The sequence below is a fragment of the Salvelinus fontinalis genome, chromosome 33, assembly GCF_029448725.1.
Source record: "Salvelinus fontinalis isolate EN_2023a chromosome 33, ASM2944872v1, whole genome shotgun sequence".
Classification (NCBI taxonomy): Eukaryota; Metazoa; Chordata; class Actinopteri; order Salmoniformes; family Salmonidae; genus Salvelinus; species Salvelinus fontinalis.
In genome coordinates this window covers 22,298,389-22,325,598 of record NC_074697.1, presented here as the reverse complement: position 1 = coordinate 22,325,598, position 27,210 = coordinate 22,298,389, and the positions used below count along the sequence as shown (strand labels likewise).

The following is a 27,210-nucleotide window of genomic DNA, read 5'->3' as shown; positions in this document are numbered from 1 at the left end:
GAAAGTCTTGAAAGAGCTGAGATTAATCAATGATACACTGAAGTTTTTAGGAAATCATTCACAAGTGATTCTCTCTCCCTCTCTCTCTAGGGTCCGTTTGTTCACATTGCCAGTCTGTGTGCTGCACTCCTCAGCAAATTCATGTCTCTGTTTGGTGGAATCTACGAGGTAAACCACACTTGGACACACACAAGTTACCATATTGGTATCAATGTGATCTTTCAGAAAGGTAACACCATGCAGAAATATGTTAAACCATTCAATAAGAAATTAATAATGCAAGTATTGGCGATATATGCTCTGCTGCTTCAGGGTAGCTTAATATACACTGAACAAAAATATAAACGTAACATGTGAAGTGTTGGTCCCATTTTCCATAAGCTGAAATAAAAGATCCCCGAATTTCTCCGTACGCACAAAAAGCTTATTTCGCTCAAATCTGGTGAACAAATTTGTTTACATCCCTGTTAGTGAGCTTTTCTCCTTTACCAAGATAATCCATCCACCTAACAGATGTGGCATATCAAGAAGCTGATTAAACAGCATGATCATTACACAGGTGTACCTTGTGTTGGGGACAATAAAAGGCCACTCTAAAATGTGATGTTTTATCACACAACACAATGCCACAGATGTCTCAAGTTTTTAGGGAGCGTGTAATTGATATGCTGACTGCAGGAATGTCCACCAGAACTGTTGCCAGAGAATGTAATGTTCATGTCTCTACCATAAACCGCCTCCAACGTCGTTTTAGAGAATTTGGCGCTACGTCCAACCGGCCTCTCAACATCAGACCATGTGTATGGTGTCGTGTGGGAAAGCAGTTTGCTGATGTCAAAGTTGTGAACAGAGTGCCCCAAGGTGTCGGTGGGGTTATGGTATGGGCAGGCATAAGCTACGGACAGCGAACACAATTGCATTTTAACGATGACAATTTGAATGCAGAGATACCATGACTAGATCCTGAGGCCCATTGTTCCCATGCTATCACCTCATGTTTCAGCATGATAAAGCACGGCCACATGTCACAAGGATCTGTACACAATTCCTGCAAGCTGAAAATGTCCCAGTTCTGGCCTACATACTCACCAGACATGTCACCCCTTGAACATGTTTCAGATGCTCTGGATCAAGATGTACGACAACGTGTTCAGGTTCCCGCCAATATCCAGCAACTTCACACAGCAATTGAAGAGGAGTGAGACAACATTCCACAGGCCACAATCAACATCCTGATCAACTCTATGAGAAGGAGATGTGTTGCGCTGCATGAGGCAAATGGTGGTCACACCAGATACTGACTGGTTTTCTGATCCACGCCGCTACTTTCTTTTAAGGTGTCTGTGACCAACAGATGCATATCTGTATTCCCAGTCATGTGAAATCCATAGATTACGACCTAATAAATGTATTTCAATTGACTGATTTCCTTACATGAACTGTAACTCAGTAAAATCTTTGAAGTGTATTTTTGTTCAGTATATGAAATTAACTCCAAGCAGTGAGAGCTCTAAACTATAAGCCCCCCCCCCCCCCCCCTAAACAGCAGAACCCTACTGCAGAAAGCCTAGTTTAGATATTAGCAAATAGACCAGCTAAAGACATCCTACCATTTACAAGACTGTATACTATGTGTGAATATTAACCATATGTAGCGTGATCTGTGCAACGTATGTCTTGTATTTTTTATATGACGCACCGCCGGGTAAGCACCGCCGGAGGCAGTATGAGCTGTCATCTTGGTATATGAGAATATGCTACCTAACTAGCAACCTTAAGCAGTACGAACCCAGCTGCCCTGGAGACGCAACGCCAGGTGCTCTAACTGAAACTAAATTAATAATCATCTGGTGGGTCTTCATAAAAATATATCCTTATCTAACAAGCAACCTTAAGCAATATGACCCAGCCAACCACCTGTAGCTATATGCAATGTATTTTATATCAAGTAACCAGCAAAGACGGCAACATGTAGGCTATTGACCACGGCTGGCGCCATTATAGCGAACTTAATGAGGCATGGTACTGGCAGGTAAACTCATCACTGTTTAGCAGCTCTCAATAGACCAACTACGGTCATTCTACCATTACATGACTGTCTACTAGGCCTGTATGTGAATACTAACTGTGTAGCATGAGCTAATGCAGCAGTATGTCTATTTCTCATATTACGCACCGCCGGGTACCCTGATGAGGTAAGATGAGCTGTCATCTTTGTACATGGAAAATATTCTACCCATCTAACTAGGCAACCGTAAGTTGTATGATCCCACCTGCCATGAACCTAGCCAACCACCTGCAATATAAATGCACTGCCAGGGGGCTTCGCTGAGGCAGGATGAGCTGTCATCTTGGTATATGAGGATATTTTACATATGCAACATAGCTACTGGACCATACGGCTGACACAATCATGATCATATAGCAATACTGCAGGAACTCATGTAGAATCAAATGTAATGTCACAGCAGCAGATGGTCATGTGCCCGCAGTGGTGACGAAGGAGCCAGAGCCGTGATGAGTTCCAGTACCTTGTCATTGGTTGCCAGCATCAATGTTGAACAGAGGTTTGCCAGGTGCCATCCGTGCTCAGCATTCAGATATCATAACATGAAAGGGAGGACAAAGCAGTGTCAGTTCTGGTGATGACGACTGATTTCCCATGCTAATTCTTTCATCTAGGGGTAGATGGGAGTATGGTTAATATGAGTGTCCATAATGCAAACAGATCACGCAATATTAAACGGAAGGATGATTTGGTGTATTTCAGAATGAAGAACCCATAAAAGCCATCATTCGGACCACGAAATATAAACACTTTGTTGCCTTAACTTGGACTCAAACTTGTGCTATTGAGAGAGAGGAGAGATGCTCTTTGATGTGCATGTTGGTCACTTCTCCGTAGGCCTTGAGAGTAGCGGACAGTGGATCCTCAGCAGACTATACACCTAATGGTCCTGACACCCCGAATTAACCGAATTCCTGCTACTGGCCCATGCTAAAGGCAGGCTGCATTTGCCTGACTGAAATTTGGAATAGAAAAGGCATACATGGTTATATAACAGAAGACATTGTACAGATAGTCTACCTGAGCTTACAGCTATGTCAACGTACACTACATAACCAAAAGTATGTGGACACCTGCTTGTCGAACATCTCATTCCAAAATCATGGGCATTAATATAGAGTTGGTCCCACCTTTGCTGCTTTAACCTGTTAGGCGGGCTGTCCCGACATCGGTACACTTATGACAACATCCAGCTCAAAGTGCAGGGCGCGAAATTCAAAATCTATTTTTTTTAAATATTTTACTTTTTCACATTAACAAGTCCAATACAGCATATGAAAGGTACACATCTTGTGAATCAAGCCAACATGTCCGATTTTTAAAATGTTTTACAGGGAAGACAAAATATGTGAATCTATTAGCTAACCACGTTAGCAAAAGACACCATTTTTCTTAGTCCACCATTTTTTCTCAACACCAGTAGCTATCACCAATTTGACCAAATAAAGATATTGATAGCCACTAACCAAGAAAAAACCTCATCAGATGACAGTCTGATAACATATTTATTGTATAGCATAGGTTTTTTTAGAAAAATGTGCATATTTCAGGTATAAATCATAGTTTGCCATTGCAGCCACCATCACAAATCTCACCAAAGCGACTAGAATTACTACAGAGAGCAACGTGTATTACCAATTTACTCATCATAAAACATTTCTTAAAAATACACAGCGTACACTAATTGAAAGACACAGATCCTGTGAATCCAGACAATATTTCAGATTTTCTAAGTGGCTTACAGCGAAAACACAATAAATCGTTATATTACCATAGCACATGTGCAAACATTACCCCAGCATTGATTCACGGCAAAAAGAGCGATAGCATTATCACCACCAAAATATATTAATTTTTTCACTAACCTTCTCAGAATTCTTCAGATGACACTCCTGTAACATCATATTACAACATACATATAGAGTTTGTTCAAAAATGTGCATATTTAGCCACCAAAATCATGGTTAGACAATGAGAAAAGTAGCCCAGCTGGTCAGAAAATGTTGTGCGCCATATTAGACAGTGATCTAGTCTTATACATAAATACTCATAAACTTGACTAAAAAATACAGGGTGGACAGCGATTGATAGACAATTTAATTCTTAATACAATCGCTGAATTACATTTTTTAAATTATCCTTACTTTTCAATACAGGTTGCGCCAAGCGAAGCTATACCAAACAAAATGGCGGCATAAGCGTTTAACATTTTTCGACAGAAACACGATTTATCATCATAAATTGTTCTTACTATGAGCTGTTCTTCCATCAGAATCTTGGGCAATGAATCCTTTCTCCGGTCTAATCGTCTTTTGGTCGAAAGATCTCCTCTTGTCCGGTCGAAATGGTCACTAACGTTCACCATGCACTCAAAGTGCCCAGCGCTTCAAAGTGCATTACACAGAAATGCCATAAAATCGCCCTAAACGGATATAAATTGCTATAAAACGGTTCAAATGAACTACCTTATGATGTTTTTAACACCTATAACGAGTAAAAACATGACCGGAGAAATATTACTGGCTAAACAACAGGTTGGAAGGAGGCGAGTCCGACGTCCTTCGTGCGTCAGGCGCAGGCAGCAAAAGAAAGCTACTTCCGGTATTTGGTGTTTTATACAGGCCCTGATTGCGCTATCGACTCCATTCAAAGCGTCACCACGTACTAACATCCAGGGGAAGACGTAAGCAGTGTTTGTATCCTCATAGCATTTACAGGGACCTTAAAACCGACCCCAGATCAGGGGCCAAGATTTCTGAAATCTGACTCCCTGTCAGGAAAAGTGCTGTAGAAGGAGTTCTGTTTCACTCAGAGACAAAATTCCAACGGCTATAGAAACTAGAGAGTGTTTTCTATCCAATAATAATAATAATATGCATATTGTACGAGCAAGAATTGAGTACGAGGCCGTTTGAAATGTGCACGATTTAGCTGGCTACTCAGTAACGCCCCCTGCAGCCATAAGAAGTTTTAACAGCCTCCACTCTTCTGGGAAGGCTTTCCACTAGATGTTTGAACATTGCTGCGTGGACTTGTTCCATTTAGCCACGAGCATTAGTGAGGTCGGGCACTGATGTTGGGCAATTAGGCCTGGCTCGCAGTCTGCTTTCCAATTCATCCTAAAGGTGTTCGAAGGGGTTGAGGTCAGGGCTCTGTGCATGCCAGTCAAGTTCTTCTACACAATCTCAACAAATCGTTTTGTATGGACCTCGCTTTGTGCACGGTGTTATTGTCATGCTGAAACAGGAAAGGCCTTCCCCAAACTGTTGCCACAAAGTTGGAAGCACAAAATCGTCCTGAATCTCATTGTATGCTTTAGCATTAAGATTTCCCTTCACTGGAACTAAGGGGCCTAGACTGAACCATGAAAAACAGCCCCATACCATTATTTCTACTCCACCAAACTTTACAGTTGGTGCTATGCATTTGGGCATGTGGCATTCTCCTGACACCCAGATTCATCCATTGGACTGCCAGATGGTTAAGCGTAATTCATCACTCCAGAGAACGTGTTTCCACTGCTCCAGAGTCCAATGGTGGTGAGCTTTACACCACTCCAGCCAACGCTTGGCATTGCGCATGGGGATCTTAGGCTTGTGTCCAGCTGCTTGGCCATAGAAACCAATTTCATGAAGCTCCCAACTAACAGTTATTTCGCTTACGTTGCTTCCAGAGGCAGTTTGGAACTCGGTAGTAAGTGTTGCAACTGAGGACAGACAATTTGTACTTGCTACGCGCTTCAGCAGTTGGCAGCCCCTTTCTTTGAGCTTGTGTGGCCTACCACTTCGCGGCTGAGCCGTTGTTGCTCCTAGACGTTTCCACTTCACAACAAGAGCACTTAGTTGACTGGGGCAGCTCTAGCAGGGCAGAAATTTGACAAACTGACTTGTTGGAAAGGTGGCATCCTATGACGGTGCCAAGTTGAAGGTCACTGAGCTCATTCTACTGCCAATGTTTGTCTATGGAGATTGCATGGCTTTGTACTCAACTTTATACACTTGTCTGCAACAGGTGTGGCTGAAAAAGACGAATCCACTAATTGGAAGGGGTGTCCACATAATTTTGTATATATAGTGTATATGCTGGTAGGCCATGGAGAAGTTGGATGACCTGATAGGAAGAATAAATAAATCCAATAGATACTGAAATATGCCTGCGTATTAGTGTTTGAAACAAGCTCTTAACAGACGTTTCCATTGGGTACAATGAACGCTCGATCACCAACAGCTGATTGTGGGTGTTTAGCAAGCCCATGGCATGCTAGGTAATGCTAGTATTAACAGCCAATTCAACACGGCTTGAAGCTATAGCAAGCCTTGATTGGTCATCGCACCGCGATACAGCGCGAGCTTCCCCATTTAAGGTCCAGGGTGATTAACTGAAATCTGGGGGGAAAAGGTTACACTTAGCAGTAGTAATCATTTTAAAATGAGCTGTACTTCTTTGAAATATGTGCCAAATGATGAGACTGACCCGGGAATGTTTAGCCAGCAACAGACTGTCTCCATCCAAGTGTCACAAGACATTACGCTGCTCGACTGCTGGACAGCGCACATAGCAGTCCACAGCATTTGGCCCAGCACAATGGTGGTAGAAATTAGTCATGCTCAGCTACAGCAATCACTGTAGCAAAGTGACCTGTATCAGGGTATACGATGCCTGCGTTCCAACAATGTACAAGCATGCATGATAACTTGCGTAACTGGCTACTAGTACACTCCAAAGATATGCCTAACCTGATGCTTCATGAGCACTACAGCGAGAATGAAGATGACAGAACTATTTAATAGACAACAGAAAGAATGCAAATTTATCCTGAAAGTATCAGGTCTGATATGGAGGTCCTGGATGGCAGGAAGCTTGGCCCCAGTGATGTACTGGAACGTTCGCACTACCCTCTGTAGTGCCTTGCGGTCGGAGGCTGAGCAGTTGCCATACCAGGCAGTGATGCAACCGGTCAGGATGCTCTTGATGGTGCAGCTGTTTTTTTTTTAGGATCTGAGGACCCATACCAAATCTTTTGTCTCCTGAAGGGGAATAGGCTTTGTTGTGCCCTCTTCAAGACTGTCTTGGTGTGCTTGGACCATGCTAGTTTGTTGGTGATGTGGACACCAAAGAACTTGAAGCTCTCAGTCTCCTCCACTACAGCCCTGTTGATGAGCATGCCCCCATTTTCAGTCCTCCTTTTCCTGTTGTCCATAATCATCTCCTTTTGTCTTGATCACATTGAGGGAGAGGTTGTTATCCTGGCACCATTCAGCCAGGTCTCTGACCTCCCTATAGGCGGTCTCATTGTTGTCGGTGATCATGCCTACCACTTGTGTCGTCATCAAACTTAATAATGGTGTTCGAGTCGTGCCTGGCCATGCAGTCATAAGTGAACCGGGAGTACAGGAAGGGACTGAGCACGCACCCCTGAGGGGCCCCCGTGTTGAGTATCAGCGTGGCGGATGTGTTGTTACCTACCCTTACCACCTGGAGGCGGCCCGTCAGGAAGTCCAGGATCCAGTTGCAGAGGGAGGTGTTTAGTCCCAGGGTCCTTTAGTGATGAGCTTTGAGGGCACTATGGTGTTGAAAGCTGAGCTGTAGTGAATGAATAGCATTCTGACATAGGTGTTCCTTTTGTCCAAGTGGGAAAGGGCAGTGTGGAGTGCCATAGAGATTGCATCATCTGTGGATCTGATGGGTTGGTATACAAATTGGAGTGGGTCTAGGGTTTCTGGGATGATGGTGTTGATGTGAACCATGACCAGCCTTTCAAAGTACTTCATGGCTACAGACGTGAGTGCTACGGGGCGGTAGTAATTTAGGCAGGTTACCTTAGTGTTCTTGGGCACAGGGACTATGGTGGTCTGCTTGAAACATGTTGGTATTACAGACTCAGTCAGGGACAGGTTGAAAATGTCAGTGAAGACACTTACCAGTTGGTCAGCGAATGCTCAGAGTACACGTCCTGGTAATCCGTCTGTACCTGCGGCCTTGTGAATGTTGACCTGTTTAAAGTTCTAACTCACATTGGCAACGGAGAGCATGATCACGCAGTCATCCAGAAACATTGCTTCTCACTGTATATCAACACATATTAGGCTAGCGTAGGCTACTTTCTCCTATATGGATGCGGGCAGATTCTCCGTGATAGGGTGTGTAAACCGAGAGCACAGACTCTGCCTGAAGCTGGCATGGGAACTCTCAAAGTATACAATAGTCCCAATACTAATCTACTAGCTAGCTAGTTGTAGCCACTATTGACTGCCAACGGTAGAGCAGCAACTTGGATTGATCCTCAGTCAATGACGTCCCCTCAGCAGACGTGCTACATGAGCATATTGAGCGACGCAGGCGAAGTTCACAGCTTGCAAGCATTTGCTGACAAGATTTAATATCAGAAAACAGTAGCATAACGAGTAACTGCTAGCTAAAGGAGCGTTGGTCCAATAAGCATAGCATCAATTCAGCAGCAGGATTTTTTTTCACCTTTATTTAACCAGGTAGGCCAGTTGAGAACACGTTCTCATTTACAACTGGCCAAGATAAAGCAAAGCAGTGCGACAAAAACAACAACAGAGTTACACATGGGAGAGACAAACCTACAGTCAATAACACAATAGAAAAATCTGTATGCAGTGTGTGCTAATGAAGTAAGGAGGTAAGGTAATAAATAGGCCATAGTGGCGAAGTAATTACAATTTAGCAATTAACACTGGAGTGATAGATGTGCAGATGAGGATGTGCAAGTATAAATACTGGTGTGCAAAAGAGCAGAAAAACAGAAACAAATATTGGATGAGGTAGGTAGTTGGTTGGATGGGCTATTTACAGATGGGCTATGTACAGCTGCAGCGATCGGTAAGCTGCTCTGACAGCTGATGCTTGAAGTTAGTGAGGGAGATATAAGTCTCCAACTTTAGTGATTTTTGCAATTTTTCCGGTCATTGGCAGCAGAGAACTGGAAGGAAAGGCGGCCAAAGGAGGAATTGGCTTTGGGGATGACCAGTGAAATATACCTGCTGGAGCGCGTGCTACGAGTGGGAGTTGCTATGGTGACCTGAGCTGAGATAAGGCAGAGCTTTACCTAGCAAAGACTTATAGATGACCTGGAGCCAGTGGGTTTGGAGATGAATATGTAGTGAGGACCAACCAACAAGAGCATACAGGTCGCAGTGGTGGCTTTGGTGACAAAACGGATGGCACTGTGATAGACTGCATCCAATTTGTTGAGTAGAGTGTTGGAGGCTATTTTGTAAATGACATCGCCGAAGTCAAGGCTCGGTAGGATAGTCAGTTTTACGAGGGTATGTTTGGCAGCATGAGTGAAGGAGGCTTTGTTGCGAAATAGGAAGCAAATTCTAGATTTAATTTTGGATTGGAGATGCTTAACTACTTCTCAGATAGAGTTCAGTGTGTCAAATCGGAGGGCCTTTTGTCCAGACCTCTGGCAGTCTCTATGGAGGTGCCACAGGGTTCAATTCTCGGGCCGACTCTCTTCTCTGTATATATCAATGATGTCGCTCTTGCTGTGGGTGATTCTTTGATCCACCTCTACGCAGACGACACCATTCTGGATACATTTGGCCCTTCTTTGGACACTGTGTTAACTAACCTCCAAACGAGCTTCAATGCCATACAACACTCCTTCCGTGGCCTCCAACTGCTCTTAAAAGGTACAACGAAAGGCATGCTCTTCAACCGATCGCTGCTCGCACCTGCCCGCCTGACTAGCATCACTACTCTGGACGGATCGGACTTAGAATATGTGGACAATTATAAATACCTAGGTGTCTGGCTAGACTGTAAACTCTCCTTCCAGACTCATATTAGTGAACCAGGCAAGGCAGTCATTAGAGAATCCAAGGCTGTTAAGTCTGCCGATAAGAATACGGTGATTGACAGAGTCGAAAGCCTTGGCCAGGTCATTGATTACTGTCTTTTATCGATGCCGGTTATGATATCGTTTAGGACCTTGAGTGTGGCTGAGGTGCACCCGTGACCAGCTCGGAAACCAGGTTGCATAGCGGTGAAGGTATGGTGGGATGCGAAATGGGCAGCTTGGAGGAGGTGCTCTTATTCTCCATAGACTTTACAGTGTCCCAAAACTTTTTGAAATTAGTGCTGCAGGATGCGAATTTCTTTTTGAAAAAGCTAGACTTTGCTTTCCTAACTGACTCTGTATATTGGTTCCTGACTTCCCTGAGAAGTTGCATATTGCAGGGACTATTTGATGCTAGCGCAGTACGCCACAGGATGTTTTTGTGCTGGTCAAGGGCAGTCTGGAGTGAACCATGGGCTATATCTGTTCTTAGTTTTTTGAAAGGGCATGCTTATTCAAGATGGTGAGGAAAGCGCTTTTAAAGAACAACCAGGCATCCTCTACTGACGGGATGAGGTCAATTTCCTTCCAGGATACCCGGGCCAGGTCGATTAGAAAGGCCTGCTCGCAGAAGTGTTTTAGGGAGCGTTTGCCAGTGATGAGGGGTGGTTGTTTGACCGCAGGCCCATTACGGACGCAGGCAATGAGGCAGTGATCGCTGAGGTCCTGGTTGAAAACAGTAGAGGTGTATTTAGAGGGCAAGTTGGTCAGGATGATATCTAAGAGCAGAACCGGTCAGCGTAACCTGTCTGGCACCGGGGTTCCGCTAGCGGAACACCTCCCACATTCCACTGAAAAGGCAGAGCGCGAAATTCAAAAAAATCTTTTTGAGAAATATTTAACTTTCACACATTAACAAGTCCAATACAGCAAATGAAAGATACACATCTTGTGAATCCAGTCAACATGTCCGATTTTTAAAATGTTTTACAGCGAAAACACCACATATATTTATGTTAGCTCACCACCAAATACAAAAAAGGACAGACATTTTTCACAGCACAGGTAGCATGCACAAAGCCAACCTAACTAACCAAGAACCAACCAAACTAACCAAGAAACAACTTCATCAGATGACAGTCTTATAACATGTTATACAATAAATCTATGTTTTGTTCAAAAAATGTGCATATTTGAGGTATAAATCAGTTTTACATTGCAGCTACCATCACAGCTACCGTCACAAATAGGACCGAAGCAGCCAGAGTAATTACAGACACCAACGTCAAATACCTAAATACTCATCATAAAACATTTCTGAAAAATCGATGGTGTACAGCAAATTAAAGACAAACATCTTGGGAATCCAGACAATATTTCCGATTTTTTTAAGTGTTTTACAGCGAAAACACAATATAGCATTATATTAGCTTACTACAATAGCCTACCACACTACCGCATTCATTCATCAAGGCACGTTAGCGATAGCAATAGGCACGTTAGCGATAGCGAATAAACCAGCAAAAGATATTAATTTTCACTAACCTTCATAAACCATCAGATGACAGTCCTATAACATCAGGTTATACATACACTTATGTTTTGTTAGAAAATGTGCATATTTATAGCTGAAATCAGTGGTTATACATTGTGCTAACGTAGCATCTTTTTCCCAGAATGTGCGGATATTTTTATGACACTCAACTATTCTGACCAAATAACTATTCATAAACGTTACTAGAAAATACATGTTGTATAGGAAATGATAGATACACTAGTTCTTAATGCAATCGCCGTGTTAGAATTCTAAAAATAACTTCATTACGACATCCAGCTTAGTTATAGCGAGAGCGTGCCCAAAATCTGGGCGCAAACTACTATTTCACATGTTCGACAGATATATGAAATAGCATCATAAAGTGGGTCCTACTTTTGATGATCTTCCATCAGAATGTTGTACAGGGGGTCCGTTGTCGGGAACAATCGTTGTTTGGTTTTAGAATGTCCTCTTCTCCAGTCAATTAGCACGGAAAGCTAGCAAAGTAGCGCGAAGCTCTCCTTCCTGAACAAAGGCACACAACGCAACACGCCTAACGTCCCGAATAAATTTCAATAATCTAATAAAACTATATTGAAAAAACATGCTTTACAATGATATTGTCACATTTATCAAATAAAATCAAAGCCGGAGATATTAGTCGTCTATAACGACAGCTTTTCAGAAGGCAATACCAGGTCCCTTCTCGCGCTCTCCAGAAAACAGGAAACTGGTGACACGTCATGCCGAGAGCTTTTATTCGACCCCAGATCAAGTTATACACTCCATTTCTTCTCTCACTGCCTGTCGACATCTAGTGGAAGACGTATGAAGTGCATGTATACTGATATATATGAAGGCCATTTATAGGGAGGCCCTAGAACAGAGCATCGATTTCAGATTTTCCACTTCCTGTCACGAAGTTTGCTGCAAAATGAGTTCTGTTTTACTCACAGATATAATTCATACGGTTTTAGAAACTAGAGAGTGTTTTCTATCCAATAGTAATAATAATATGCATATTGTACGAGCAAGAATTGAGTACGAGGCCGTTTAAATTGGGCACGATTTTCCCCCAAAGTGAAAACAGCGCCCTCAAATGAGGTAGGCGTGAATGTTACTAGCATCTAATTGGTGCAATCTCAGCTGAGGCGGGCACTCAGGTTCCCTTTCTGACCTGGCTTTGCTTTCCTCTTTATCCAGTATACTTGCCTTTTGTTGATATTTTACTTCCATACCCTAACGTTTTGAACAGTCCTCTCACTCATAAACATCACATTTTAAACCACAGTACATCTTATCACTATATCTATCATCTACTGTAGCCACTGATCGTGCAGGCAAACCAACTACAATATGGTTGAGATACCATAGTAATTCACTGAACAGACTCCCCTCTCCCTTAAGACAGAACTGTAGGTTAGTTGTATGTGGGAAAGTTCATTTGTTTCTGTGAACTCCAAAATCAGGCCGATCGACGTGATAGGTCTGTCGGTGTTTAGGAGGAGCTGTGAGAAACACTGTTTTGTTCCTACTCCTAATCGACTGCTCATATCTGCATCGGCTCAATACCACAGCAGGCCTGTTAGTGGGCTGGCTTGGAGAAAAACACATCACATATTATTAGTTTAGAGAATGTTTTTTCACTCTTGACTGTTCTTCTGAGTGTATGTCCAGAATATGCCTGTGCGGACACACACACACAATATACATTTAGACAAGTAATATACACATAATAAATCTAAACCAGCATGTTATTTGCAAACTAATTAAATACATCTCATCTTTAATCTCCATAGCTATACTACAGGGAGCAATAAATACATGTAGAGATGTATAAATGAAGAAAGGTTTTGAAAGCAAGGGAGAGAGAGATCGAGGTAAAGACAGAGAATCATGCATTGAGGAGTAGAGATAGTCTTTCAACTTTCTATGCTTGTTCTGCTTGGGCCTTGGCAGACAGAGGGAATGAGAGGGAGGGAATCTTTGACTCATTTCTCTGTACTCTGAAGATGAGAAACAACTGCTCTGTGTGTGTGTGTGAGAGAAGGGATGGGGGTCTGGGGGACCGGGGCAATGAAGAATCTTTGAAGCAGACCTTCATGTCCCCTCGAGTGGAGCACTCTTTTGCTGCATAACCCTGTCTGTCTCTCTGTCCGTCTCCCCTTAATCGTCTGCTCCCTCTAGCCTCTCTCCTTCCCTCATTCTCTCTCTCTTCCCCCCTCGTCTCTGTGTTGTATCTGTACTGTATATGAATATACCGCATTTTATGGCATACTAATGGTGTGTGTGTGTGTGTGTGTTTTTAGTACACATCAACACTCACCCCTCTCTGTTTCTTTAACATGCTGCTTAAAGGAGCCAAGCCTCATTGGAAACAAGGTAAATCATGGCTGGAGTTGAAGGGCAGAATATCCACCATAACTTCCTCCTCTCCTAGACTCCATATCCCATCTCTCTACCACCTGTCCATATTACATCTGTAATCCAGCTGTAGTCCCATGCTATACTGTGTTTGCAGAAATTGTATTTCATTCGACCGTACCCTGTGGTTGTTTGGGCAGTGTCACAGATCCAATCTCTCTGTGCCTTCTAGCAAAGTAAAGCAAGTCAATTTGATCAAATCTGTTTTTTTGAAAATCGTTGTTTTATTTGCAGGAATGTTCTCTGCTATTTTGATTGCTGAGAAATGTAACCTATGAGAGTGTGTGGTTGTGCATGCCGATTTGATTTAGTTTTTTGTGATACCACACAAATTACTCCATGCATTTGTTAATTAAAATATTGCCTACAAAGTGATCATTTTTAGGAATATAAGCTTTAGCGCTCAATCAAAGTTGAAGAAATGTAAATGGTTGCTTAATTTGTTCCTCGTAATTTGAGATAGGAGATAGAGTTAAAATGTTTGCCTGTGTTTCACAAACTCGGTCCTGGGGACCCCAAGGGGTGCACGTTTTGGTTTTCCCCTAGCACTACACAGCTGAACCCAAGCATGCACCTTTTGGGATCCACAGGACCGAGTTTGCGAATTAATGAAATGTACCCATTGATTCTTTTAGAATTTTACTTATAAGTGCCTCACGAGCTTAGTTCAACTTTTGCACCTCATCAGAACCCAAAATATAAGCTTGTTACACACCAATGTTTGTTAACAATGTAAATGCAAACAAACAATTATAACTTCAAAACATGATATCAAGGATGGTCAGTCCTTGCATCCATAGCTCTGTCCAATTGTTTTAGAGTGGATACATTTCTCCAGCCCTATCCCTCAGGTTTTTATTGAAATGTGTGGGGAGACTGCTTTGTTATTGTTTCAACTGCTGATTGACACTTTAACTGTTCATGCCAAACTGTTGTGGTGAAATGGTATGGTGAAATGCATTATGGGTAAAATGTATTTAAACTCTGCATTTCATCTACAACAGCTGTGACGGGTAGGTTGGGCTATACTTGCTGCTGTACATGCTAATTGCTAACAGGCATTACTGAGGCCTGCCATGGAGGAGGTCAGTTGGCTGACTTATTGATTTAAATCCAGTTGATATTGCTCTTCGTCCTGTTTATTATTTTGTAAATAATGTAGTAGCTTACTTTTGGTGCTTATTTATATCCCATTTTTGCACATAGTGCCTTCGGAAAGTATTCAGACCCCTTGACTTTTTTCACATTACGTTACATCCATATTCTAAAATTGATTAAATAAAAAAAATCCTCACCGATCTACACAGAATACCCAATAATGACAAAGCAAAAAAAATCACATTTTAGCAAATGTATTACAAATAAAAAAACGGATGCCTTATTTACATAAGTATTCAGGCCCTTTGTTATGAGACTCGAAATTGAGCCCCAGTGCATTCTGTTTCCATTGATCTACCTTGATGTGTCTACAACTTGATTGGCATCCATCTGTGGTAAATTAAATTGCTTGGACATGATTTGGAAAGGCACACACCTGTCTATATAAGGTCCCACAATTGACAGTGCATGTCAGAGCAAAAACCAAGCCATGAGGTCGAAGGAAGGGTATCAAAACATTTCTGCAGAATTGAAGGTCCCAAAGAACACAGTGGCCTCCATCATTCTTAAATGGAAGAAGTTTGGAACGACCAAGACTCTTCCTAGAGCTGGCCGCCCAGCCAAACTGAGCAATCGGGGGAGAAGGGCCTTGGTCAGGGAGGTGACCAAGAACCTGATGGTCACTCTGACAGAGCTCCAGAGTTCCTTTATGGAGATGAGAGAACCTTCCAGAAGGACAGCCATCTCTGCAGCACTCCACCAATCAGGCCTTTATGGTAGAGTGGCCACTCCTCAGTAAAAGGTACATGACAGCCCGCTTGGAGTTTGCCAAAAGGCACCTAAAGACTCTCAGGCAATGAGAAACAGGATTATCTGGTCTGATGAAACCAAGATTGAACTCTTTGGCCTGAAGCATGGTGGTGGTGGCATCATGCTGTCGGGATGCTTTTCAGTGGCAGTGACTGGTAAGACTAGTCAGGATCAAAGCAAAGATGAATGGAGCAAAGTACAGAGATCCTTGATGAAAACCTGCTCCAGAGCGCTCAGGATCTCAGACTGGGGCAAAGGTTCACCTTCCAACAGGACAATGACCCTAAGCACACAGCCAAGACAGTGCAGGAGTGGCTTTGGGACAAGTCTCTGAATGTCCTTGAGTGGCCCAGCCAGAGCCCGGACGTGAACCCGATCGAAAATCTCTGGAGAGACCTGAAAATAGCTGTGCAGCGACGCTCCCCATCCAACCTGACAGAGCTTGAGAGGATCTGCAGAGAAGAATGGGAGAAACTCCCCAAACACAGATGTGCCAAGCTTGATGTGCCATACCTAAGAATACTCAAGGCTGTAATTGCTGCCAAAGGTGCTTCAACAAAGTATTAAGTAAAGGGTCTGAATACTTATGTAAATGTGATATTTCCTTATTTTTTTACAAGTTAGAAAAATCTTCTAAAAACCTGTTTTTCCTTTTGTCATTATGGGGTATTGTGTGCAGATTGATGAGGGGCAAAAACGATTTAATCATTTTTAGAATATGGCTGTAACGTAACAAAATTTGGAAAATGTTGAGGAGTCTGAATACTTTCCGAAGGCACTGTAAAAGCCCTCGCCTTGGACAGAAAAAAGCAACATCCTTGTCTGCCTCCTTCCACACTGCTAAGCCTACACCCCGACAACGGCCGTGTGTGTGTGTGTGTGTGTGTGTGTGTGTGTGTGTGTGTGTGTGTGTGTGTGTGTGTGTGTGTGTGTGTGTGTGTGTGTGTGTGTGTGTGTGTGTGTGTGTGTGTGTGTGTGTGTGTGTGCACCTCTCCCTATGTGTTAACAGAATGAGTCGAGGAACATTGAGATGTTGGCAGCTGCCTGTGCTGTGGGGGTGGGCTGCTGTTTCGCTGCACCTATAGGAGGTGAGTGGCACCAACATCCTTTTGGGCACAAACTGGTTGAATCAATGTTGTTTCAGTGTAATTTGTCATCTTATTGGGATGTGGAATCTACATTGGATTTGAAAAAAGTCATCAATGTAAACTGGTTTGAAGGTGAAATTTCACAAACAGGATTGTCATCATGGTAACCAAATATTAACATAGACACTACCTTGTATAAAATGTTTAATTTGTACCTTTAAAACAGTCAGATCTTCAATTTGGTTACTATCAGAAAAAAATATATACGCTGCAGCACCTCCTACTGGACAATTAATCTATACAGCTTAATCTATCTACCATCCAGGGTTTTCACATAGCCTAGCCCTGCTTAGCTATGACGTTTGTCTCTGACTATTACCAATGTGCTTTCGTGAAAATTATTGTTGACAGATCTCCAATGAATAATTAAATAGAGTCACTGTTGCTATCGAAGTCATTCCAAGGGGTAGGTTTAACAGAGCAAATGAAATGTCACCATGCTATATCACTCATATCATCCATGATGCTATTTAGGCCTGTATACTATTTCCAAAGTCAACTATTGTCTCAATTCAACCCAGGATTCAACTAAAAATAGAGTACATAGGCCTGTAGTTTCAATCTCTGGTTGATATCAAATGTAATTTAGTGATATTGAATTGTTTGGTTATCGAAGCAAACCAAATATCAACATTTGAAGGTGCTATATCTCCTGCTTGGATGGATCAATCTGTGCCACTGACTTTGAATTCCAGTTTGTCTACAAATGTAATAATTGATATGTTGGATTCATGTCTCCATCTCAACAAAACATCTCTGTTAAAGAATAGAACTAAATCAAACATGAATTTAAAGTGCATTTAAACTTTGGTTTGATTTAGTGATAACACATTGAAATTCAACTAACTTTTGGCAGTCTTTTTGAGTGGGTGAATATATAGGTTATATATAGGTTGTAATCTCATTGATCAACATCTCAAACAAATATGACCCAATTATCCACTTTGAAATGATGTGGTGTGCCCAGTGGGATAACACTCACTGACTGATACTGGTTGGGTTGGAGATTGCAAGGTTTTCTCCTTCCCCCTTCACTCCCCTGATTGGAGTATAGTTACTTTGATCATGTTCCTGAGAAATTGATTGTATGTGTGTGTTTTGTAGGTGTGCTGTTCAGTATTGAGGTAACCTCTACGTTCTTTGCGGTGAGGAATTACTGGAGAGGGTTCTTCGCTGCCACCTTTAGTGCCTTCATCTTCAGAGTCCTGGCCGTGTGGAATAGAGACGAGGGTAAGACCGGTCTACATGTATACTGATCAAAAATATAAACGGACAATGTAAAGTGTTTGTTTCATGAGCTGAAATAAAAGATCACTGAAATTTTCGACACGCACAAAAAGCTGATTTCTCTCAAATTTGGTGCACAAATTTGTTTTACATCCCTGTTAGTGAGCTTTTCTCCTTTGCCAAGATAATCCATCCACCTGACAGGTGTGGCATATCAAGAAGCTGATTAAACAGCATGATCATTATAGCCACCCGGACAGCTGATGAAACTGTGGGTTTGCACAACTGAAGGAATTTCTGCACAAACTGCTTCAGGGAAGCTCATCTGCATGCTTGTCGTCCTCACCAGGGTCTTAACCTGTCTGCAGTTCGATATCATAACCCGACTTCAATGGGCAATTGCTCACCTTTGATGGCCACTGGCACGCAAGACAAGTGTGCACTTCATGCATGAATCCTGTTTTCAACTTTACCAGGCAGATTGCGTTGTTTGGGCAAGCGGTTTGCTGATGTTAACGTTGTGAACAGAGTGCCCCATGTTGGTGGTGGGGTTATGGTATGGGCAGGCATAAGTTACGGACAAGGAACACAATGTGCATTCAAATTGCCATCGTTAAAATGCAAGAGATACCGTGACGAGCTCCTTAGGCCCATTGTTGTGCCATTCCGCCGCCGCCATCACCTCATGTTTCAGCATGATAAAGCATGGCCCCATGTGGAAAGGATCTGTACACAATTCCTGGATGCTGAAAATGTCCCAGTTCTTCCATGGCCTGCATACTCACCAGACATGTCACCCATTAGGCATGGTTGGGATGCTCTGGATCGACGTGTACGACAGCATGTTACAGTTCCCGTCAATATCCAGCAACTTCGCACAGCCATTGAAGAGGAGTGGGACAACATGCCACAATCAACAGCCTGATCAACTCTATGCGAAGGAGACGCCGTGCTGCATGAGGCAAATGGTGGTCACACCAGATACTGACTGGTTTTCTGATCCACTCACCCACCTTTTTTTTAAGGTATCTGTGCATATCTGTGTTCACAGTCATGTGAAATCTATAGCTTAGGGCCTAATGAATTTATTTCAATTGACTGATTTCCTTATATGAACTGTAACTCAGTAAAATCTTTGAAAATGTTGCATGTTGCGTAAACTTTTTTTGTGTATATGGGTCACTCTACCAATTCAGTGCCTTTTTGAGATGTTAAAATAACTTTTGATTACACCTCATTTTAACATTCTGTCATAAAGGGCACATGTTCAACTTTATTAAAAAAAAACAGTTTTCCCATCTCAGGAGGTTAAATGAAAAATGAGTATATTAAGTGCCTGTCAAGTGTCAAATAAATAAATAAAGTAACAGGGTTGTTAAATCGGCCATAAATCCCCTTGTGACATGGGGAATGGAAGCTTGTTGTGTGCAACAGGGAGGGGCAATTGTGTGCAAGCGTCACAAAATAGTTCTACCCTGTCTATCTATGGGTAACATGTTGGCGTGTTATGTTCGACCTGCTAGGTTTTCCACCACAAAACACCAGAAAATGGCCAAAAAGAGTACAACCAGCTAACCTGCTTTTACACCAAGGTTTGACTATTGGATATGAAATGTTAACGTTCGCGTAACAGGTTTGACATTCAAATGAGGCACAGATGTAAATTAATAACATTAAATAAATAATAATGTTCTGAATTAAATTTGTTAAAGCAACAGTGTAACTAGGGCTTTACAATGATGGTGGAAATTGAGAAATGTCGGGGTTAAGTGGGTTAAAATCTTCCAAGAAGTCAGAGGGTGCACAGAGGGACATGTCAAAATGCTGAATTTTGGCACTTTAGCAAGCCTTTAAGCCTTTATTTCCCCAATCAAACATTGAGGTAAGGTCTGTACTGTGTATATAGCCCCTTAAAAACATTTTGATAATGATGAATCACACTATTTCTTTCTCCATCCCTCCCTCCCTCCTACACAGAGACCATCACAGCTCTGTTTAAAACCCGTTTCCGTCTGGACTTCCCCTTTGACCTCCAGGAGCTCCCAGCCTTCGCTGTCATTGGGTGAGTTTAAGTTGTCCTCAATTAGCCAGTGAGCTCTTTGTCGCCTCTGTTAGCCAGTGAAAGCTGGTGTACAGGAGGATAGCCTCCTGACGTTAGTCACCTAACATGGATAATTCAGCCAGTGAGGTGGTGCATTTAGGATGTCTTATTTTAGCTTGCTGTTACCGTAGTAGCGTAGCCTCCGGGCTTACCACAGAACTGAATTAGACCAGGGCCTCTCAGGGGAGAGGGAGTGGGAGAGAGAGGGGGCTGCTGGGGAGATAAAGAGGGGAGCTCCTCTCGCTCTCTCTATATCTCTATTTCCATCTCAGATGAAAGAACAGCCCTGTGCTTAACTCTGCGTGGACTCCCAAAGAGAAGAAAATCCCCCCTTTTCTTCTCCTTTTTGTCTGGAGGATGTTCTCCCACTTGGGATCTGAGCAGAACATAATCGAACAAAACACTGCCTCCAGAGAACAGCAGTCTTATCACACTTTTAGTGAGAGTTTGTGTGTGTCTGTATGCCCCTGTATGTGTTTATTTCAGTATACTCTCCCTTGCCGATGTCTTATGGGGAAAATCAGTGTTTCAGTTAACTCGGACAGAGCGAGAGCGGGGGAAGTTTGTCGTCTCTGCTACATGCTAGCTGTGGCAAACCTTTGTATAGTAAACCCCTTCTAGCCTCTGGATGTATGTTTCAAACTTTCACTGGTACTCATGTGGTGTTCTGAGAATATACACACACAAACATTCGTACATACGTTTCAGAGAATGGCTTTAAAACGTGTACAAATGATTCTACCTCATCTATTCATAATTTATTCAGGAGTATTTGACAGAATTAATTATGCAGGAACATGAATTCATGAGCATTCATATACTTGGCTGTAGCTGAGGGGGAACTTTGGAAAGTACTTCTTAAAGGGCCTTGCTTGGTTTTGGTGGGTGGAGAAACTCAGTATCTCTCTCCTACTACCTCTTACACAAAGTGGACACATACTGGGTTCTTATTTAAAACACAAGCTTATATACAGTGGGGCAAAAAAGTATTTAGTCAGCCACCAATTGTGCAAGTTCTCCCACTTAAAAAGATGAGAGAGGCCTGTAATTTTCATCATAGGTACACTTCAACTATGACAGACAAAATGAGGGAAAAAAATCCAGAAAATCACATTGTAGGCTTTTTAATGAATTTATTTGCAAATTATGGTGGAAAATAAGTATTTGGTCACCTACAAACAAGCAAGATTTCTGGCTCTCACAGACCTGTAATTTCTTCTTTAAGAGGCTCCTCTGTCCTCCACTCGTTACCTGTATTAATGGCACCTGTTTGAACTTGTTATCAGTATAAAAGACACCTGTCCACAACCTCAAACAGTCACACTCCAAACTCCACTATGGCCAAGACCAAAGAGCTGTCAAAGGACACCAGAAACAAAATTGTAGACCTGCACCAGGCTGGGAAGACTGAATCTGCAATAGGTAAGCAGCTTGGTTTGAAGAAATCAACTGTGGGAGCAATTACTAGGAAATTGAAGACATACAAGACCACTGATAATCTCCCTCGATCTGGGGCTCCATGCAAGATCTCACCCCGTGGGGTCAAAATGATCACAAGAACTGTGAGCAAAAATCCCAGAACCAGACGGGGGGACCTAGTGAATGACCTGCAGAGAGCTGGGACCAAAATAACAAAGCCTACCATCAGTAACACACTACGCCGCCAGGGACTCAAATCCTGCAGTGCCAGACGTGTCCCCCTGTTAAACCAGTACATGTCCAGGCCCGTCTGAAGTTTGCTAGAGAGCATTTGGATGATCCAGAAGAAGATTGGGAGAATGTCATATGGTCAGATGAAACCAAATATAACTTTTTGGTAAAAACTCAACTCGTCGTGTTTGGAGGACAAAGAATGCTGAGTTGCATCCAAAGAACACCATACCTACTGTGAAGCACGGGGGTGGAAACATTATGCTTTGGGGCTGTTTTTCTGCAAAGGGACCAGGACGACTGATCCGTGTAAAGGAAAGAATGAATGGGGCCATGTATCGTGAGATTTTGAGTGAAAACCTCCTTCCATCAGCAAGGGCATTGAAGATGAAATGTGGCTGGGTCTTTCAGCATGACAATGATCCCAAACACACCGCCCGGGCAACGAAGGAGTGGCTTCGTAAGAAACATTTCAAGGTCCTGGAGTGCCCTAGCCAGTATCCAGATCTCAACCCCATAGAAAATCTTTGGAGGGAGTTGAAAGTCCGTGTGGCCCAGCAACAGCCCCAAAACATCACTGCTCTAGAGGAGATCTGCATGGAGGAATTGGCCAAAATACCAGCAACAGTGTGTGAGAACCTTGTGAAGACTTACAGAAAACGTTTGACCTCTGTCATTGCAGACAAAGGGTATATAACAAAGTATTGAGAAACTTTTGTTATTGACCAAATACTTATTTTCCACCATAATTTGCAAATTAATTCATAACAAATCCTACAATGTAATTTTCTGGATATTTTTTTTCTCATTTTGTCTGTCATAGTTGAAGTGTACCTATGATGAAAATTACAGGCCTCTCTCATCTTTTTAAGTGGGAGAACTTGCACAATTGGTGGCTGACTAAATACTTTTTTGCCCCACTGTACATAAACCTGTAAACATTTCTCCAACTAATTTTCTGCTTTTAATCTCCCTGCCCCTCTTCTCTCCATTGCCCCCCTCCCTCTGCTTCCTCTCCTTCTCAACCCTCCATCCTCTCCCCCTCCACAGTATTGCCAGTGGTTTTGGCGGGGCATTGTTTGTCTACCTGAACAGATTGATAGTCCAGTTCATCAGGAAACAGAAGACCATCAACAAGTTCCTCATGAAGAAGTAAGTCATGATGTCATCATCGTCAGACAGCAACCCCTACTGGGTCCCAGAGAGTCCCTGTATCCTACTGTCACAAACACAGATAGATTATGCTGTGAAAGCAGCTCCTTTGATGCAGATCTCTCCACAGCAGAGATAAATGAAGACAATCATCTTGACAACTGTTTATTAATGAATGGTGTTTACTCATCTCCCTACCAGACTGATGCATTAACAATCCTCAGACTTCTAAAGGAATGTAATGTTCTGTATATCACTCAGCCGTGTGAAGGGTTTGTGGACAGTTTGGTTTTGAAGAATAAACAGTAATGACTAAACACCCTCTTGCCTCCTCCTCTCCCCCTCTCACTCTCCCTCTTTTCTCTTCTCTCACCCTCCCCCTCCCTCCTACTCTCCCCTCACCTCTCCCACCCTCCCTCCCTCCTACTCTCCTCTCCCTCTCACCCTCCCTCTTTTCTCTTCTCACCCTCCCTCCCTCCCTCTCTCCTACTCCCCTCTCACCCTCCCTCCTTTCTCTCTCCTCTTTTCTCAGGCGTCTGCTGTACCCAGCCCTGGTCACTCTGCTGGTGTCTACGCTAACCTTTCCCCCCGGCTTCGGACAGTTCATGGCAGGCAAGGTTAGTTCCACTAAGCCACACCATGGCCGGTGTGGTCTGGTTATAATCTCACAGGAAAATCAGAGTGAGAGGAGAGTCAGGAGAGCGAGCACCAGTCTCTCTCCCGCCATCTCATTATTCCTGTCCTCCATCTCCAACCCTCTCCTCTTTCTCTGTAATGAGAGGTTTAGTCAGACTCTTGGTGTATTTCTGCCACAATAAGCTGTTGATTCTGTTCTCCACTATCAGCTTTGCTCCCTAATGTCTAGCTACAGCATCACACACAACAACACACTCTTCTAGCCCCTTACTCCGCTTCACAAGCCTTTAGCCAAATCAGTTAAAATTCCATCATCACATCCATTGTCTAAAGTGAAACCCTTTTTAAGACAGCTGTGGTCTTGTACCCAAAATCACCCCCTAGCACCTACCCCATGGCACTTCATGTAGATTGGGATAGGACTAATGTAATATCTTCTCCTTGCCCTCTGAAAGGAATAATTCTTGCTGTGTTGCTTATACCTATCCAATCCTTTCATATCTGCTTCAATGCTTTGGGGTAGGAACTATGGACCAATATGGGAAATATATACAGTACCAGTCAAATTTCGAGACACCTACTCATTCAAGGGTTTTTCTCTATTTTGACTTTCTTCATTGTAGAATAATAGTATAGACATCAAAACTATGAAATGACACATATGGAATCATGTAGTATGCAAAAAAGTGTTAAACAAATCAAAATATATGTTATATTTGAGATTCTTCAAAGTAGCCACCCTTTGCCTTGATGACATATTTGCACACTCTTGGCAAGTTGGCAAGTTTCTTCAAGTTCTTCAAGTTTCTTCAAGTGCAGTCACAAAAACCATCAAGCGTCATGACAACTGTGTCTTATGAGGACCACCACAGGAAAGGACAGACCTAGAGTTACCTCTGCTGCAGAGGATAAGTTCATTAGTTACCAGCCTCCGATTGCAGCCCAAATAAATGCTTCAGAGTTCAAGTAACAGACACATCTCAACATCAACTGTTCAGAAAAGACTTCATGAATCAGGCCATCATGGTCGAATTGCTGCAAAGAAACCACTCCTAAAGGATATCAATAAGAAAAAGAGACTTGTTGGGCAAAGAAACACGAGCAATGGACATTGGGCTCCCGAGTGGCGCAGCAGTGTAAGGCAATTCATCTCAGTGCTAGATGCATCACTACAGACACCCTGGTTTGAATCCAGGCTGTATCACAACCGGCCGTGATTAGGAGTCCCATAGGGCAGTGCACAATTGGCCCAGCATCGCCCGGGTTTGGCCGATGTAGGCCATCATTGTAAATAAGAATTTGTTCTTAACTGACCTCCATTATTAAATAAAAACATTAGACCGGTGGTAATCTGTCTTTTGGTCTGATGAGTACAAATTTGAGATTTTTGGTTCCAACCGCTGTATCTTTGTGAGACGCAGAGTAGGTGAATGGATGATCTCCGCATCGGTGGTTCCCACTGAGAAGCATGGAGGAAGAGGTGTGGGGGTGCTTTGCTGGTGACACGGTCAGTGATTTATTTAGAATTCAAGGCAACCTTAACCAGCATGGTCACCACAGCATTCTGCAGCAATTCACCATCCCATTGGGTTTGCGCTTAGTGGGACTAGCATTTGTTTTTCAACAGGAAAATGACCCAAAAACACACCTCCAGGCTGTGTAAGGGCTATTTGACCGAGAAGGAGAGTGATGGATTGCTGCATCAGATGACCTGGCCTCAACAATCACCCAACCTCAACCCAATTGAGATGCTTTCGGGTGAGTTGGACCGCAGAGTGAAGAAAAAGCAGCCAAAAAGTGCTCAGCAAATGTGGGATCTCCTTCAAGACTGTTGGAAAAGCATTCCTCATGAAGCTGGTTGAGAGAATGCCAAGAGTGTGCAAAGCTCTCATCAAGGCAAAGGGTAGCAACTTTGAAGAATCTAAAATATATTTTCAAATGTTTAACACTTTTTTTGGTTACTACATGATTCCATGTGTTTATTTCCTAGTTTTAATGTCTTTACACCTGTTCACTTTAGCCAGCCGTCTGTCTGATATGCAGTGCATTTGGAAAGTATTCAGACCCCTTTACTTTTTCCTCGCAGCCTTTTTCTAAATTAGATTTTTTTTTTTATCCAAACTGACAGAGCTTGAGAGGATCTGCAAAGAAGAATGGGAGAAACTCCCCAAGTACAGGTGTGCTAAGCTTGTAGCGTCATCTCCAAGAATACTCAAGTCTGTAATCGTTTCCAAAGGTGCTTCAACAAAGTACCGAGTAAAGGGTCTGAATACTTACAGTTGAATTCGGAAGTTTATATACACTTAGGTTGGGGTCATTAAAACTTGTTTTTCAACCACTCCACAAGTTTCTTGTTAACAAACTATAGCTTTGGCAAGTCAGTTAGGACATCTACTTTGTGCATGACACAAGTCATTTTTCCAACAATTGTTTACAGACAGATTATTTCACTTATAATTCACTATCACAATTCCAGTGGATCAGAAGTTCAGATACACTAAGTTGTCTGTGCCTTTAAACAGCTTGGAAAATGTCAAAAAAATTGTTATGGCTTTAGAAGCTTCTGATAGGCTAATTGACATCATTTGAGTCAATTGGAGGTGTACCTGTGGATTTATTTCAAGGCCTACCTTCAAACTCAGTGCCTCTTTGCTTGACATCATGGGCAAATCAAAAGAAATCAGCCAAGACCTCAGAAAAAATTGTAGACCTCCACAAGTCTGGTTAATCCTTAGGAGCAAGTTCCAAACACCTGAAGGTACCATCTTCATCTGTACAAACAATAATATGCAAGTATAAACACCATGGGACCACGCAGCCGTCATACTGCTCAGGGAGGAGACGCGTTCTGTCTCCTAGAGATGAACGTACTTTGCTGCAAAAAGTGCAAATCAATCCCAGAACAACAGCAAAGGAACTTGCGAAGATACTGGAGGAAACGGGTATAAAAGTATCTACATCCACAGTAAAACAAGTCCTATATCGACATAACCTGAAAGGCCGCCCAGCAAGGAAGAAGCCACTGCTCTAAAACCGCCATAAAAATGCCAGACTACGGTTCGCAACTGCACATGGGAACAAAGATCGTACTTTTTGGAGAAATGTCCTCTGGTCTGATGAAACAAAACTGTTTGGCCATAATGACCATCGTTATGTTTTTGGAGGAAAAAGGGGGAGGCTTGCAAGCCGACGAACACCATCCCAACTGTAAATCACGGGGGTGGCAGCATCATGTTGTGGGGGTGCTTTGCAGCAGGAGGGACTGGTGCACCTCACAAAATAGATGGCATCATGAGGAAAGAGATTTATGTAGATATATTGAAGCAACATCTCAAGACGTCAGTCAGGAAGTTAATGCTTGGTCGCAAATGGGTCTTCCAAATGGACAATGACCCCAAGCATACTTCCAAAGTTGTGGCAAAATGCCTTACGGACAACAAAGTCAAGGTATTGCACTAGCCATCACAAAGCCCTGACCTCAATCCTATAGAAACTTTGTGGGCAGACCTGAAAAAGCGTGTGCAAGCAAGGCCTACAAACCTGACTCAGTTA

General features: G+C 42.8%; 1 protein-coding gene across 4 annotated transcripts in view; it reads left to right on the top strand.

Moving 5' to 3' along the window:
* The window catches only part of LOC129831823 (chloride channel protein 2-like), a 259,926-nt gene that overhangs the window by 154,390 nt on the left and 78,326 nt on the right, over positions 1-27,210 (top strand). For 3 of the 4 annotated variants that reach the window (XM_055895309.1, XM_055895310.1, XM_055895307.1), the window contains 7 exons: positions 91-168; positions 13,771-13,794; positions 16,754-16,832; positions 17,997-18,122; positions 20,097-20,181; positions 22,921-23,022; positions 23,555-23,639. In XM_055895309.1, the coding sequence (XP_055751284.1) occupies positions 91-168; positions 13,771-13,794; positions 16,754-16,832; positions 17,997-18,122; positions 20,097-20,181; positions 22,921-23,022; positions 23,555-23,639 (579 nt within the window). The remainder of the gene's footprint in view (positions 1-90; positions 169-13,770; positions 13,795-16,753; positions 16,833-17,996; positions 18,123-20,096; positions 20,182-22,920; positions 23,023-23,554; positions 23,640-27,210) is intronic. The other variant, XM_055895308.1, reaches the window with a different exon arrangement.